Source organism: Phyllostomus discolor, chromosome 4, assembly GCF_004126475.2.
Source record: "Phyllostomus discolor isolate MPI-MPIP mPhyDis1 chromosome 4, mPhyDis1.pri.v3, whole genome shotgun sequence".
Classification (NCBI taxonomy): domain Eukaryota; kingdom Metazoa; phylum Chordata; class Mammalia; order Chiroptera; family Phyllostomidae; genus Phyllostomus; species Phyllostomus discolor.
In genome coordinates, this window is record NC_040906.2 from 8560230 (window position 1) to 8575875 (window position 15646).

The 15646-nt window shown below is 45.5% G+C and overlaps 1 protein-coding gene across 1 annotated transcript in view; it reads right to left on the bottom strand.

Annotated features, from left to right (window-relative positions):
- COL4A3 (collagen type IV alpha 3 chain) overlaps positions 1–15646 on the bottom strand; it is a 128039-nt gene that overhangs the window by 61756 nt on the left and 50637 nt on the right. Inside the window, exons 2-9 of the mRNA XM_028509391.2 lie at positions 7784–7840; positions 5947–6036; positions 4868–4912; positions 4242–4286; positions 3528–3590; positions 2622–2675; positions 1603–1629; positions 334–411 (exon numbers count right to left, since the gene is read on the bottom strand). Of these exons, the coding sequence (XP_028365192.1) occupies positions 334–411; positions 1603–1629; positions 2622–2675; positions 3528–3590; positions 4242–4286; positions 4868–4912; positions 5947–6036; positions 7784–7840 (459 nt within the window). The remainder of the gene's footprint in view (positions 1–333; positions 412–1602; positions 1630–2621; positions 2676–3527; positions 3591–4241; positions 4287–4867; positions 4913–5946; positions 6037–7783; positions 7841–15646) is intronic.

The window sequence follows — 15646 nt, forward strand, 5'->3', positions numbered from 1 at the left end:
GGGGAAGAAGGAGGAGGAGGAAAAAGAAAGAAAGAGAAAGAGAGAAAGAAAGAAAGAAAGAAAGGAAAGAAAGAAAAAGAAAAGATGAAAGAAGGAAAGAAAGAAAGAAAGAAAGAAAGAAAGAAAGAAAAAGAGGGAGAGAGAAAGAAAGAAAGAGGGAGAGAGAAAGAGGGAGAAAACATGGAAAGAGCAAGAAGGACACATATAGGGACAGAGACAAAGAGATGGAGAGACAGAGAGATGGAGAGACAGAGAGACCGAGAGACGGAGAATGGGACAACGGGGAGAGGGAGGTACGGACAGTGGCAGGACGCTTCTCTGAAGCGCTTGTACCTGTAATCCTGGAGCTCCTGGCAACCCGGGGTCACCTTTTCCATCAAGTTCTATGTCTCCTCCTTCCGCAGGAGCACCCTCGAAAATGAAGTTCATCAAACATCATAAATGTCGTGTCTTCAAACTCCCTTTACGTGCTTATTCAAGGTCATGCCACTTCAAGGATAAAGGTGCTTTCCAGTGTGAATGATAAAAGGGCTCTGTAATAAACCTGGCAAGCTCTGGGCGCCCCGGGGCAGGACTGACAAGCCCAGTGACCAAAAGTAACCCCACAAAATGGTCTGGAAAAGATTCCGAACTGGGCAAGTCATGGCGAGTAGCCACCTCCCAGGCCTGTAGGTTCCTTAACAAAGGCTCCTATGTGAGCCCTGTTCCCTGCTCTCATGCACCGAAGATAATATACCTTTGAAATGTCAGAGTCATTTTCTTTTCTAGGCCACTCAGGATGCCAGAGCACAAGACTCCAGAACCCCTCATTGTTATCCTGCCCCCCGCCCACATCGCTATGTGCTGGAAACATTAACCACCCTGTACCCACCAGTGGGAGAGAAGTACATGCCTGTCCATTTTGCTCTCTGTCCAGTCCTAGAGATTTCCCCACTTTGTGTTCTCCCACCGCCTTATTCTACCACCAGTGGGTTTCATGTACCTTCCTTATGTTATCTCCTTGGGTTCTAAACTCATACAAGGAACCACAAATTCACCTCTGCGGCCTTTTCTCAATCTTTTGAGAGCTTGCTTTGGGGCATGTCCTCAAAATATGTGCCTCAAGTAAACTCTCACACACCTTTCCTCCAGGTTTGAATGTTCTTTTGTTGACACCAGGGTATATGTACTTAGAGAAATGGTTTACTGTTTTGTAGTTACTCCATTTGGAAGGATTCAAAGCATTTTCATATTTTCTAAAGTTAACAGTTGACTGTGGAAGGCAGGAAGGAAGACACACGGAGGATGGAGCATTTCCCAAGATACTAGGGTCAGTGGCGATTCCTGCCCTGGACTGTGGGGTCCCCCCATGAGGCTGGGCCTCTTCTCCTAGACTCTATTTCCTTAGAGGATGAAACAAAACTTGTATTTTTAAAAGACTTATTTATGACAAGAGACATAAGACATTGTTCAACAGAAATAAATATCATGTCCCAATTATAACGGTTTCTGGATTAGTGATGAAATCTGATGTGTAATTATGTGTATCTTATTATTTAAAAGAAACCCCTTTCCTATGTACAATGACAGATTTTCAAGAATAATATGCCACAAATGACTTACCTTTTCTCCTTTTAAACCAGCGGCACCCTGGGAAAAAGCAGTGGCGTATTAACAACCGGACACAGACCAAGTAAATAATATCCTCCTTCTGTCTGCTGCTCTGACCTCCCCCTCACCATGTACTTCCAGTCAAGTCTCTGTCCCCCCCACTCCCCTCACTGCCCAGTCTCCTCTTCATGTCACCTGCAGACTTCCTGTCCTGTCCTGTCCACCTCTCACTCATGCGTCAGTCCCGCATCTGCCTCCAGCCTCGCGCCATCACGGGCCTCTCCCTTGCTAAGGTCTGCCATGACTTTGACATTGCTAAAATGGATAACAAAAATGCCCGTTTTCATCTTCCTGGACTTCTCAGCAGCCTCAGGCAGCTGTCTGCTGCTCCTCTCCAAGGAAGAGCGGCAAAAAAAAAATCACTTTTAAAATGTTCAGTCTGTAAACAGAAAATCATCTACCCTGCCCGTAGCCCCATCCTGCAGCTATAATTGGAAATGGCTACACACTATTTGAAACACACACAAAAAATGGTTTGACAAACTTTTGTAAATCTTACATGTCTATTAATTTTTTAAAAAGTTGAGTAAGACTGTTTTGGACTTTTGAAGGGTAGACTTTAAAGGTGTAATTTGAAACCTATGTGTCCTGGCTTCTGTAAGACATGCCTCCCGGTCTCCTTCTTCCACCAGAGCCGCTCGGCTTTATGGGCTCCTTCTCCTGGTCACAGACTAACGTCCTGGCTCTAAGCCCCTCTTCTGCTCTCTCACTTCCTGAGCCACCCCCTCCCAGTCTCGCCTCTGCCTGTTGTACAGCTCCACTCCATGCCCTTAGAGCAAAAAGAGCCTCCAAGGGCAAACTTGAACTCGTAAGTCATTCGTTCATTTGTTCTTCAACTATCAGTGGGATGTTTACTGTGGGCGGCCCCAGACATCCCCACGATGGATCTCAGTCTATGGTCCTTTTGGAATATCCAAGCCGCTTACATGTTACTTTATGTTTTTGACGGGGAGTTAGAAATGCAGACCTACCGGCACCCCTGGGTAGCCTGGCATCCCTGGAAATCCCGGAACTCCTCGCTCACCCTGGAAGAAAGAACAAATAAAGCCTGTCATTCTTCTTAGTAGCTCTAAAGCAGTCCGTTGAGCTGTTTGCCTTCTTTCTCTCTTCCAACCCTGCAGGGGTAAATCTAGGCAAAGTAATTACGTTCCTTATGGCTACTGGGTCATGAGGCGGAAGGCCAGAAAACCATTATCTTAATTGAAAACAAGATTCAAAGCGATTGTTTCTCAAATTGTGCATCAATGGCAAAAGTCTAATTGTGCCAAAACCTTTTTAATTGCTGTTTCCTTGAAACATCAGTAACTAGTTCTTCCTTGGCCACCAGTCCACGGAAGAGAGAGTGCAGTCAGGAAACAATAAGATGAGTGACCATCCCAAAGCTCAGCCCACAGATGACCCACGGGCGTGGACAACAGGGTGGGGACTGACTGTGGGAGCGGTGGTGGGGGTGGGGCAGGGGGAGCCGCAGGAGAACACTGGGACCACTGTAATAGGACAACAATTAAAAAAGAAAAAGAAAAAGAAAACAAACAGAAAAGCTCAGGCCTTCTTTTCCAAAGACATATTTTGCATTCCAAGCTTGAGTTCCCAATTTGTATACCCTTACAACCTCAGATAAAAATAACCAGTTATCTTTCCGTGGGAAAATATGAGAGAACTTCCTCAAAAGACACCCAGAAACTGAGGCAGAGGCAGAGAGAGCACGGGCGGGGTCCCGGGTCCAAGGTCACCTTTCTGCTCCAAAGACACGCACCGCTGCTTCTGGCTGAGGGAATGGTCCGAGGGAAGTCCAACCTATCTCATGACTACCTCATCTTAACTGGTTCTTTCAGCACGACATCCACTAATCATCTCCTGTGTGAGAAGCACATTACCTTCGAGCCATTGCATCCTGGTAAACCCGGGAGGCCGTAAGGTCCGGGATAGCCTGGGATTCCCTGGAAACAGAGCAAGTTTCAAAAAGGAGGCGTAACAAGCAGACCCGGGGACCAGGTAGAAACAGTGAGGAAGCTGACGGGAGGAAGAAGGGGGTGAACTGAGATACTTATTTAAACACAAGTGGTTACTTAAATAATTGGGTGGTAAATGCGTTTATTTCGGAAAACAATTTAAACAAAAATCCTAGCAAATCAAATGGAGTCATTAAAACAAGGAACTATCAAGTGGAATGCAGCTATTGTAAATAAAACAAAAGGCCTTTCGATATAACACGAAATCCCTCAACATGCTGCTTGAAGCTGGGGGGAAAAGGAAAGGGAAAAGAAGAGGGAAATGTGCACAGATGTAACTATTTGAAAATTAATTGTATGTTATTAAGCAGTTGTTCTATTCTCTTCTTTTATTCTATTCCATGCTTTCCTTTGGCTGTGTTATCCTATCCAATCCTGTTCTGGTTTTGCAGGCAATGCAAATTGATTTTTTTTTTACCTACCAATCTACACTCCAACGTACTATGTTATTCTACCATGCCATTTTCATCAGGTAGCGAATTTATCAACACCCATTTCCTTGTGCTGTTGACCTAACACCTTTACTAAAATGAGCTTACTTTTTATGTTTTCAGTTACACATTTTTCCCCATTACTTACTGGCAGTCCAGGGGGACCTGAAAACCCTGGTAATCCAGTTATTCCCTAAAGACAAAGGAAAGGGGTAGGGTGGCGAGAGAAACACTTTCAAAACGTTCACCGTATAAACAGAAAACCGTCTACCATGCCCATAACCCCATCCTGCAGCTATAATCAGGAATGGCTCAACACTATTTGACACACACACACACAACAAAGGCTTGACATACTTCTGTAAATCTTATGTGTCTATTAGTTTTAAAAAGAGATGAGTAAGATGAGTAGACCTTAAGGTGAGTAGACCTTAAAGGTATAATTGATGATAGCCTAGTGCTCCAATCTTCCGTGAAAGCCCGTGTGTGGGTATGTGCTCATTGGTGTTCTCACCACCCCGACCAGACACAGAACATCCCTCCACGTGGCTCCTTCACGCTTTCCCACCAACCAACACCAGCCCCCACGGAGTCACCACTGTTTGGCTTCTACCGCTGTAAATGAAGTTTACCTGTCCTTAAACTTCATCTCTAGAAGTATATACCATACACGATGTGCTCCTTTGTGACATCTGTGTCACGCCCACAGCGCAGAGTTCTTTTTTCAACACAGAACTCATCGAACAACGAGGGTGGGTGGGCGGGATGACTCACCCTGACACCTTTGGGGCCAGTGGGGCCTGGAAGTCCTCGAGAGCCCTAGGTCCGAGTGGAGAAACAGGAGTCAATGCCAAGAAAATCATTCGGCACCAAAACCCATACATTGAAGGCCCCAGTTTTACTGGCACGCCAGCACTGCCCTTGTGTTATTTCGTGGTTAACACGGTTTAGGTACTTGCTTGTGTCATTGGCGCCGAAATGGTGGTTGGTAAGAATGGAAAAAAGTTTCATTCAAACCCTTGCTACTCAGAGGAAGGGTCTAATATTAGCACGGTCCAGGAGCTTGTTAGAAAAGCAGAATCCCAGGTTCCCCACCTCCTAGATGTATTGATTCCAAATCTGCATTTCAACAAGACGCAGTGATGAGGCAGTTCACTTCAGTGTCTGAAAGTTCTGCTCTAAACCCCCCACGTTAGCCAGACAGCTGCCGAGGTCTGATAAGAGAAACACTTTACTAGCAAAACGTACCTGCTACGCCCAGATAAATCAACAGCAAAGTACAGACTGCCTGAACCAGAGATAAACTTGCTCTGGGCACATGAAGAGCACAGTGTTGAGGCCCTGTTTCTTAGAAAATAATAACCTTAAATGGATACAATTTTAACTAGGCCCCTGGGTGTGAAAGCTCTGTTGCCCAAAAGCTTATTTCCTCATTCCTGGGAGGGTCAGTATGTTTTCCTATTTGTGATGGTTTGAGAAGAGGGTTGTTACAGAGTCTTCTGAGACTGAACTATCGAGACCCAACAGCAGGCAGGTGGGTGGGCTGCTCCCCAGTGGAAGGTGAAAAGGACTCATTCTTCCGTGAAGAAGAAAAGAAGGGAGAGGCCGATGCAGGTGTCGCAGCTGTATAGTTGGGGGAGGAGGAGAAAGCTGAGTAGGGGACTTGGAGATAATCGAGATCATTTGCGATGATGGTGTTGAAACGGGATGCAGCTGTGAGGGCGAGCAGGCATCTGCCGCAGCACCCTCTGGTCCACCCAGAGGTGGCGCTCTCTCTCTGTTCTCAGCCGTTCCGGGGGCAGGTGTGAGGGTTAGGTGGACTGAGCATACCTCCACCTTACAGGCTGACGTACCTTGGGTCCCTGTGGTCCGGGCGAGCCTTCGGGACCTGGGAATCCCTTCTGGCCGGGAGACCCAGGGGGTCCGGGAAAGCCTTTCTCCCCCTGTGAATTAAAACCAAAGCAAGATGAGGAACACACAGAACAGAAACTCTTCAACAACATGCAAAGCCTTCATCACTGTGCAGTTTTTTTTAAATGACTTGACAGCATTTTGCACATCTTTTCCCATCATATGCACACTAACTGAGCCCTCGGCAGCGAGTGTATCAGTCACTGAAAAGCTGCCAGCGCTTAGCAGGTGTCCGCAGGCTGGGAAGGGCTGGTCCTTGATTTGGAAACACTATTCCCTAAGTGGCAGAGCTGTACAGACCAGGGACTGGAGGGGAAACTCAAGAATGGAGGGGAAGCCCCGCTGGAAAATTCTAGGTCCGTGGAGTGTGTCTGTGGGAGGCGGAGAGAGTGAGGCCGAGGTGCAGGAATGCGTCTGGGAGGGCGCAGACCTGCTCTGTGGATGGGCAAGGGCAACAGGAAGCCTGTGGGCTCCAGCTCTCTCTCAGTTACTCAGAGGGACCAGTGATTCCATCGGATATTTGTGGAGGAGACGCAGGACAGATAGCAAGGGTGGCATAAACATCCAGTGTGAGCTAAACAATTCTTTAGGAAGAGTGGGGTGATGTTATGGAAAAGCCCCTAGTAACGAGTGAGTGAAAGTCATTTAGGCCCAAAGAGTGACATGGTTCTACCAGCAAAGAATTTTCCCACGGGCATGGGCCCTTTAACAGTGAAAGCCACCACTTGATTCAGGCAATTCAGTTACACAATTGACAAGTTAAGTTTTGAGAGAGAGAAAGTCAGAGTACACGTACTCAAAAAAAAAAAAGAAAGAAAGAAACAAAGAAAAGAATTTGCTAGACTCCTCTCAATACTCAAGCACCTTCACACATCCTAGGACAGCACCTTGCACATAGTAGGGATTCAAAAATGCTTCTTGCATGCAAGAATGAATCACAGCTTTCCAACATGGATCTGAATGTGCTATATTAATAGCTTCTGGGAAAAAAAACCCTAAATCAAACTACACACAAATTTTAGAATCATTTAAAATAAAAATAATAATATTATAATTGGCATATAAATGTATGTAAATTATTTTATCTAAAGAGCTTAAAATATTTTCTTTTAAAAATATTTTTAAGCGGTCACCTTTCAATGTTGTTAAGCAAACCATTAATGTACTGAGGGAAAATTTTGTAAACGAAGACAATACTGCAGTTCAGCCTGTGTCTTCATTATCACAAATTGCAAGTTAATGAAGCGAATTAATGACATTTCAGGGCAGTCTTTTTTTTTTTTTTCTTGAATTGTGCAGTGGGACTACTTCCCTCTGCTAAACTTTTACCTCGACTAGAGTGCTGCTACAGGATGCTTCCACCAGGGGGCGCGCCTGCATCAACGCTGCAGGACAAAATTTGAGGATTTCAAGGTTTATGGCCAGGTGAGTGAATCAAGTTATTTTCACTTGTTCTCCCGTGTTTAGCCACATCGTAAATAGGGTTCACATAAACTTTCTTTTTCGCTAACTTGCTTTTTTAATTTACAGGTTAAGAGAGTTTAAAATAACTGCCAGTATTTACACAAGCTACTTGAAGCTCCCTGGAAGGTTTTTTTTTTTTTTTTTTTTTTTGGTCAGGTTAATGTTTACATACAATTACTTTAACATTGGACTTGGGAAATGTAATAACATACTGCTAATCTTTCTTCTGTCAATGAAAGAAGAGCATGAATTCCTGGATGAGCTGTATTGAGAGAAGAAGCAGAATGAAGGTAAGAATTAAGGGTTTATTTTTACCTTCTCTCCTTTGGTCCCATCACAGAAGCACGGGCCTTTGCCCTTACAGACACAGCCCTAGGAGGAGGGAAAGAGAAAGGATTTTGTGTAAAAACAGCTTAGCAAGTCCCGACTGACTGGGCAGAAACAAACATAGTTTCCTGTTCTTGGAGCCGCAAACACTAACCATTAGCAGCCATGTGACACTGTGGCAATGCGTCAATAAAAACAGAGTGAGTAAGGGAGAAGCTGTCGCATATAGACGAACTTGTCAGGTGAGTGTACACACTTCATACGGTGTTTGAGGACTTTAAGGAATGTATGCATGGAAAGAGGTCAGCTGTCCTTGTTTGTGAATGATCTATAGTTGGGCGTATGAAGTTGCCATGGCTGTGAGTAGCTGTGGTCTGATGTGAGCAAGTGTGGTGAGCTCAGCATAATGTACACCTACGTATCTGTGCATCTCCTATAGGTGACTCGAAAGTTTTCTTTTCCTGAAATAATTCCAGACTGAGAAGAGACGATCCATACCCATGGTGTGTGTCTTTAAAGAGAACAAACGAATTCACTAATGTGGATATCAAAGTGCTCTTTCTTATTAAAAACAAAGACAAAAAATTGAGCCGTGAGCTTAGCAGCTCTTACCTATCTAACAGGCCACTTGGACACACAACCCCAGCTTACACACCTATCACATGCCAACTGCGATGAAGGTAAATTCTCAGTATGTTCTCTAGCCCTGGCTGGGGAGCTCAGTTGGTTAAAGCATCATCCCAATGCATCAAGGTTAGAGCCCTGGTCAGGGCACATACAAGAATCAACCAATGAATGCAGAAACGAGTGGAACAACAAATCCATGTCTCTGTCTCCCCCCACCAAAAAATCAATATATAACATTTTTTAAGTGCAAAATGTTCTCTGCCAGCAAAGGAACAAAAAAGAGAAACAGTTTCATGGAGTGGATTTAAAATTTGTTTTGCCACATATTCTGTGATTATATATTTATCTTTCTTCTTTGGCTTAATATTAACTGAAAATCAATTCTCTTCTCCCCTCACCCCCCAAAAAACATTAATTGACAGCAGAGGCTGGGCAAGGCTAGGCTATGCGCTGGCTGACAGGAAAAATAAAAAGAAATGACCTCCAACAGTCCCAAAGTGGGGACCTTGTTTGTGCAATCAACATGAAAATACACCAACAAAAATATGTTTAACTGAACACCTTTCCTGAGCCTATGGCAGTAGACTATGATGCCATTCAAAAACAGGGGGTACCCAGTGTTGTCAGACACTCATCATCCATCCTCACCACGTTCACATCCGTCACGACTTATATGCACGTGCCAGCTGTGCGTATGTGAATGGAGAGCAGTTGATGGAAAAGTCTGTATTTTCCTTAAGGTTTGGATATTTGGTATTCTTTAGAAAACCAAATTTTCCCAATTTTCCTCCCTTGGGGGTGCTTGGGGCCATTAAGCCAGGTCTGACTTAGTTATTTTAATCATGTCTTTCTAGATTTTTAAATGTTTATGTTCATTTTAACCACGTATGTAAACACACTAAGTGTCTACTAAAATAACATGCTAATCAAGTTTTCCGGTATGCTGATGTCCGCTAATGCAGTCAGCCAGTGGCCCTCAAAGCGTGCATCTCCAAAGCAGCAGCAGCAGCACCTGCCAGACACTCGAAAGACGTGCCAATTCCTGGCCCCGCCCCACGATCTGCTGTGACAGGTCCCTGGGTGATTCTGATAGCATTCCACCAACACCTAAAAGCCAGTCTGCAGCATACAGCTAATCCTCTCAAGTTTTCTGAATGCTACGTCATCCAAGATGCTAATTTGTGCATCTGTTTTTTGTTTGTGATGCCCTCTCCCCTTTCATTCCAACAAGGGGGGACTGGCTTGCATCCTCCTCACTGTAGGGATGCTTGTCTCACTGGAAGCAGAGTCTTCCCAAAGCCAAGACTGCTCCTGGCTTTTGTTTTGGAAGTGTGAGGACCTGTTGAAGGTTGTCCCAAGGGTGGAGGGGCCAGCTGGCTGCCCCCGCACAGGACCTGGAGGAGGCAGCTGGGCCTCTGCAAGGGAAGTCTGAGTCTCGCACCCACGGTGCCGACACTGGGCAAGGAAGCTTGGCGTGGGCAAGGAAGCTTGGCGTGGCGCTCAGGTTCACATGACGGTGCTGAGCCACCGTTTTCAAATGGACAGCGAGCACCCCAGACACCCCCCTGCACCTGGATTCTGAGCATCTCTGGACCACAGGTGGGCGGAAGCAGGTTGGCAGTTCTCTAACTCCAGAGAAGGTGCAAGAGGCCACCTTCATTTTATCTTTTTAATCTTTTTTTTCCAGAGCTGAAGATTTATTTTTTCGTTTGTTTTTTTAAATATATTTTATTGATTATGTCATTACAGTTGTCCCATTTCCCCCCCTTCACTCCCCTCCACCCTGCACGCCCCCTCCTACCCACATTCCTTCCCTTTAGTTCATGTCCATGTGTCATATTTGTAAGTTCTTTAGCTCCTACATTTCCCATACTATTCTTACCATTTTATTTTTTTTGGAGTGAAAATCGTGTTCACTACGTACTACTAGAAATCTTTCAAATGCATCTTGAGCCAATAAGTGATTGTTGAACTTCACCAAACTAGACCAGGTCTCCCTTCTTACCCACCCCCCGGAACACTTGCAGACTGAATATACTCATTTCTCTGATTTAGGCTGTTTTCCTCAAATAAAAATTTAAACTTACAAATGTGTTTTAATAATTCAATAATTCAAATAGATCACTTAGCCAGAAGATACAATGGCCACACTTTTATTTTTATTAATTTTGATCTACTTTTTGGGCCCATTTTTGGAACCCAGTGAATACATTAATAAAATAGAACCCATTAGTTGCTATCTAAGTGCTAAATCCATTAAAAACTAGTGTGGCCAAATGCCACTATGAAGAAGGCATAACTAATGGATATTTCTTAAGTAACATTTTTATAACTTTTCCTCTTCAAACAATGAAGTACCTGTTATTTCTTCTTTCTTCTACCATCATGAAGTAAGAAATCATTTGTCCTGAACAGAAAGCTCTTAATAATGTTTTTATGGCTTTTCTTCCTCTGCTAACCATTAATACATGAGGAAGTGACCCAAGGTTATGTGATGTTTTATTAGCACTTTCTGCATATTAAACAGTAAAACTTGTGAAAATCATTCTTTTAATAATCACATTCATTTTTTCCGATGACCTCACTTACAATGCAAAATAAACTTTGAGAGGAGAGAATTTTAAAAGATGCAGAAATCCAGAAACCACCGGCTTTCGGCCAGGCCTACACAGAATTTATTCCCAGGTTTCCAGCTACTAAGTTAGAGCTGCGGACAAATTACTAAATCCTCCCACGTTACCCCATCTGTGAAGGAGGATGTTGAGGTCTGTCTTGCAGTGGCATTGTGAGGGGGATTTGAGACCCTGTCCCGGGGGTCTGCAGAGTGCCCCGTGTTGAGTAAAAGACTCGGTCACTGGTCACGGGGGCCACCTCTCTCTGTCTCTCTCTCTGTGTCTCTCTTCTTCTTCTTCTTCTTCTTTTTTTTTTTTTTGGCAACACCCTATGCCCAAGGACATTCACGCTACCATCTGATCCTTTCTTCGGTTGGGCCACGCTACCACGGTCTTCCCAGACACTTCTTCCCGAGGTGGGTCGTCTGGTGCCAGAGAACTGGTCCTGAGTGCAAGGTCAGTGGTCAGCGAGACTGGGAAGTAGTTTGGTTGGACTACAAATGCATTACCCACAAATGTCAATAGTACTCTTACAGCACATTACACATGTTCGTCAATTAACCAAGTATCTGGGCACAGGAGCACACAGAATTTATTTGCTTAATAAAACGCTGGTTTGAGATCCCCACAGCAGGCGATGCTCGTCGATGAAAAGTGCCAATCAAACGTGTCCTACAAAGGCAGCGGGCACTTCCGGGAAGGCTGGTCACGTGTCGTCTCCATTGTTCCCTTTGTCTCGACTCCTGCTGTCCTCACGGACGGCCCGGGCATCGCCTGCACGTGGCCTTCTGTACCAGGTCAGTGTGGCAGAGGGGTCAAGGGCAGACTTTCTGGGCCCAAGTCCAGCTCTGCCAAGTCACCCGGGTGACTTTAAGTGCCTCTCTAGTGCCTCAGTTTCCACATCTGTAAAACAGGGTCCGTGGGCTCACACCGGGAAAGCACTTAGACAAGGACATGGGATGCCCACTGAGGGCTCTGAAGGAAGCCAGATTAGGTGACCCCCAAAATAGCCTGTGTGAGATAAAGATTATTTTGAGCTGGAGGCAATTAAGAAGTGATTAAGTGAAGAAAATCTCCTCCTTTTCTGCCTAAAGGCAGGAAGTGAATTCTCCTTTTGCTGGAGACCAGGGCTTACCCTGGTGATGGCAGCAGAGGAGTCTGCCAGCAAACCTCGTCAAACTCCCCCTTATCTCCCTAGTTACTACCTCTGGCCCCAGCCCCACACCTCCCCCGCCCCCCCCCACCGCCTGGTATTGTCAGTTCTTCCCAAACTTAGTGTTTCTTTGTCCAAAAGGTCTCAAAGCTTCCTGCACTGGCCACTTCTTCGGGTCTTCATTCTCCTGTGAAGGCTCCCACACACATACAAACATTTAATAAAACGGGTGTGATTTTTCTCCCATTCATCTGACTTTGTCATTCTCATTTCCAGGCCAGCCAGGCCCTTAGCGGGCAGAGGAAAGTTCTTTCCTCCCCCACAGCTGTTACCGTGGGCCACCAACGACCTGGACCACCACTAACTTACTCACCTCACATTGCTATTTAAATGCTCAGGAACCGAGGCATTATTATGTTTATGAGACTGCAAGGAGGAGGAGCCAGGTCGCACAATTCTTTATAACACGGGCAGGAAGTAAAAAATGATCTTTTTATTCAGAAAACTAATGAAAGATCTAACTATGCACACACACGCGTTACTGTTCATTAATAGGCCAGGAAATAATTTCCGAATAATTTTGCATATTTCCTCCTCCTCCTCTCAGAGCAGCCTGCAAACCTGCCCTCCCCTGCCCTCTGTCCGGTCTCCCCTCCCCCATGCCCAGCCCAGCCGTGCCCAGCCCAGCTGGGGTTAGCAGAGGGGAAGTTGCCAACATTCAAAGCTGGTTAACACTCCGCTGAGCAGGTCTGTTGATTTTGCGATAGAATTATTGACCCTCTGCCCAGCCAATGGCCGGAGGCGCAAGTTTCTGTGTGTGAAAAGAAGAGCTGACCCGGTGCGGGCAGCCGAGCCAGACAGAATCCGCGGGCTGCTCCGTGCAGGGCCTCCCCGCCCCAGCCTCCGCCTCAAGCGACTGCCCAGGGGCCCCGGCCACACGCCCTCCGGGACAGCGGGGCGCCACCCGTGCACCGATTTCTCGGTGGTCCCTTATGCCCCATCCAGAGCTGCTGCCACCACACTGGCATATCACAGAAATCTCACTGCCACTGCCTGCCTTTTAATTCCTGTTCAGAGAGACACCACCCGTCTAGACCTCTAAACCAGCCGCCCGTTTCTGATATTCTGGACGACAGCAAACATGCAGATGACGGGCGCCAACAACCAACGTGGCAATCAGAGGTCTCGGGGACCTTGGGGAATCCGCAATCCGTGCAGGAAGTTTTGCCCATCTTCTGTGATGTGGCGAGTGGTGTTCCTATCTATGACCATGAACTCCAGGTTCTCGTTTATTTATTTCTGCCCTAAGAGGTTTTGAAAATCACCTGAACTTCCAAGGTCAGTGCTTATAAATAAAGTTTTATATTTCATCACTAAACATGAGTGGGGATTTGTTTTTTCTCTTATGCTACGGGATGGATATGCTACCCTTGATTCTGCCTCTTGGCAGACAAAGCCTTAAAATACAGTAACCACGCGACCCCTTATGGAAAAATGCTGTTGGCCCCCGATGCAAGTTCTCTTGATGATACTTTTGTCCGTGGTGACATAGAAGTTACATTGAAAAAATTAAGATAGAAACTAAAGAAGAGATCAGCTGTGCACTCAGCAGGAGACAGTCTTCCATCTGGATTTCTCATTTCCTCTCAACCTCCCTTTAACTACAGTCCAAGGTTTACACTTTTGTTCAAGGTTTACACTTCCATTCAAGGTTGTGGTGGGCAGGGTGTGGATCATGCAACCAGGGGATTTTAAGAACCCAGATCATCTAATCTAAAAATGCCTAATGTTTTGAACTTCAACGAGCAGGAAAATATTTTTTTTTAAAAAAGGAGACCAATAGAGTTGCCTTATTTATATTTTGCTATGGAAGGACAATGAGCACCTCCAGACACACACAAACCTGCCCCCCACCCAGCAGCCCCCACTGACTCTGTCAGCCACCACCATCACTGTTGTGTAAGAAAAAAATTAAAGCATTATAAAGAAGGCAAGGCTATGTTTACAAAGCACAAGCTGCTCCTTGGAAATGGGAACAATTAGCTTTCACTTTGTAAGCAGTCTCCACACTGCTCTTATTTGTCGCCTTTGTCTTGATCTGGTCAAAGTCTCTGCTGGCTGACGCAGGCATGGCTTTGGGGGCCACTGAACCGTCCAGGACTGCCCCTGTCTTCTGCCCCCACCCTGTCTGGGCCACTGCGATCGGCTTGGTGACCTGTGACTGCACAGTTTTCTCTCTGAATTCTGAGGGAAAGGGACCTTCAACCTAGGCTTTATACTCACCAACAGATACAAGAAGATTGAGGAAACACAGACATTTTCAGGTATATAATGGATTGAAGACATGACCTTACAGGCACCCATTCAGAAAGAACTACCAGAGGATGTGCTCCACCAAAAAGAGAATTGGGCCAAGCGAGGGAAGGATGGGGCATCCCAGAGAGAGTTCGAACTGGGGATGACCGTCCCAGGAAGACATGGAGCAGCTGTCCCTGGTCGTAGCCACAGCGCGGTGGCCGCCCCCAAGGACACCAAGCAAACAAGAAGGTTGTCTGATGAGTGTGACAGCAGAGCATTTAAAACTTCAGGAAAAACAAAGGTTTGCCCAAGAAGCTCTACCAGCATAGAAAGTGTGGCTCAGCAGTGAATAAATTTCCATAATCCTACACTCATGATTTAATCCAAGGTTAGGACACAAGCAGATTGGGAAGGTTTGTGAAAAAGGAGGGAGGTGGGTCACAGAAAAGTCCCCACCGAATGTGCAGTTGGCAAATTGGGAAATAACTTTATGCGCCTGTTTTTCGGGAATATGATCAATGATGGAAGAAATAGCTGCAGGAGTGGAAAGTGGTTGCCTCCATGGAGGGAAAGTTGAGAGAGTGAAGCTTTGAGAGGGACTTCGTCTTTAATAGTGCAAGTATTTTATGATTTTTTATTATTTTGTAGTATTTTATTATTACTTTTTTAGTATAGTATTTATTTTTATTTTTTACTCTCTGTCTATTTTACTTCACTCAAAATGAACAACAAAAAGTAAAATTCAGCCCTGGCTGGCGTGGCTCAGTGGATTGAGCACAGGCTGTGAACCAAAGTGTCCCAGGTTCGATTGGGTTGCAGGCCATAACCCCCAGCAACCGCACATTGATGTTTCTCTCTCTCTTTCTTTCTCCCTCCCTTCCCTCTCTGAAAATAAATAAATAAAATCTTAAAAAAAAAAGTAAAGTTCGGCCCTGGACAGGCGACTCAGTTGGTTGGAGTGTTGTCGCATAAACTGGGGATCAACTGAAAGGCTAAGGCAGTTTGATTCCCAGTCAGGGCACACACCCTGGTTGTGGGTTCGATCCCCAGTTGGGGTGTGTATGGGAAGCAGTCAATAGATGTTTCTCTCAAACATTGGGTTTTCTCTCTCTCCCCCTTCTTCTCTCTCTCAAGTCAATAAACATTAAAAAACAAAGTTCA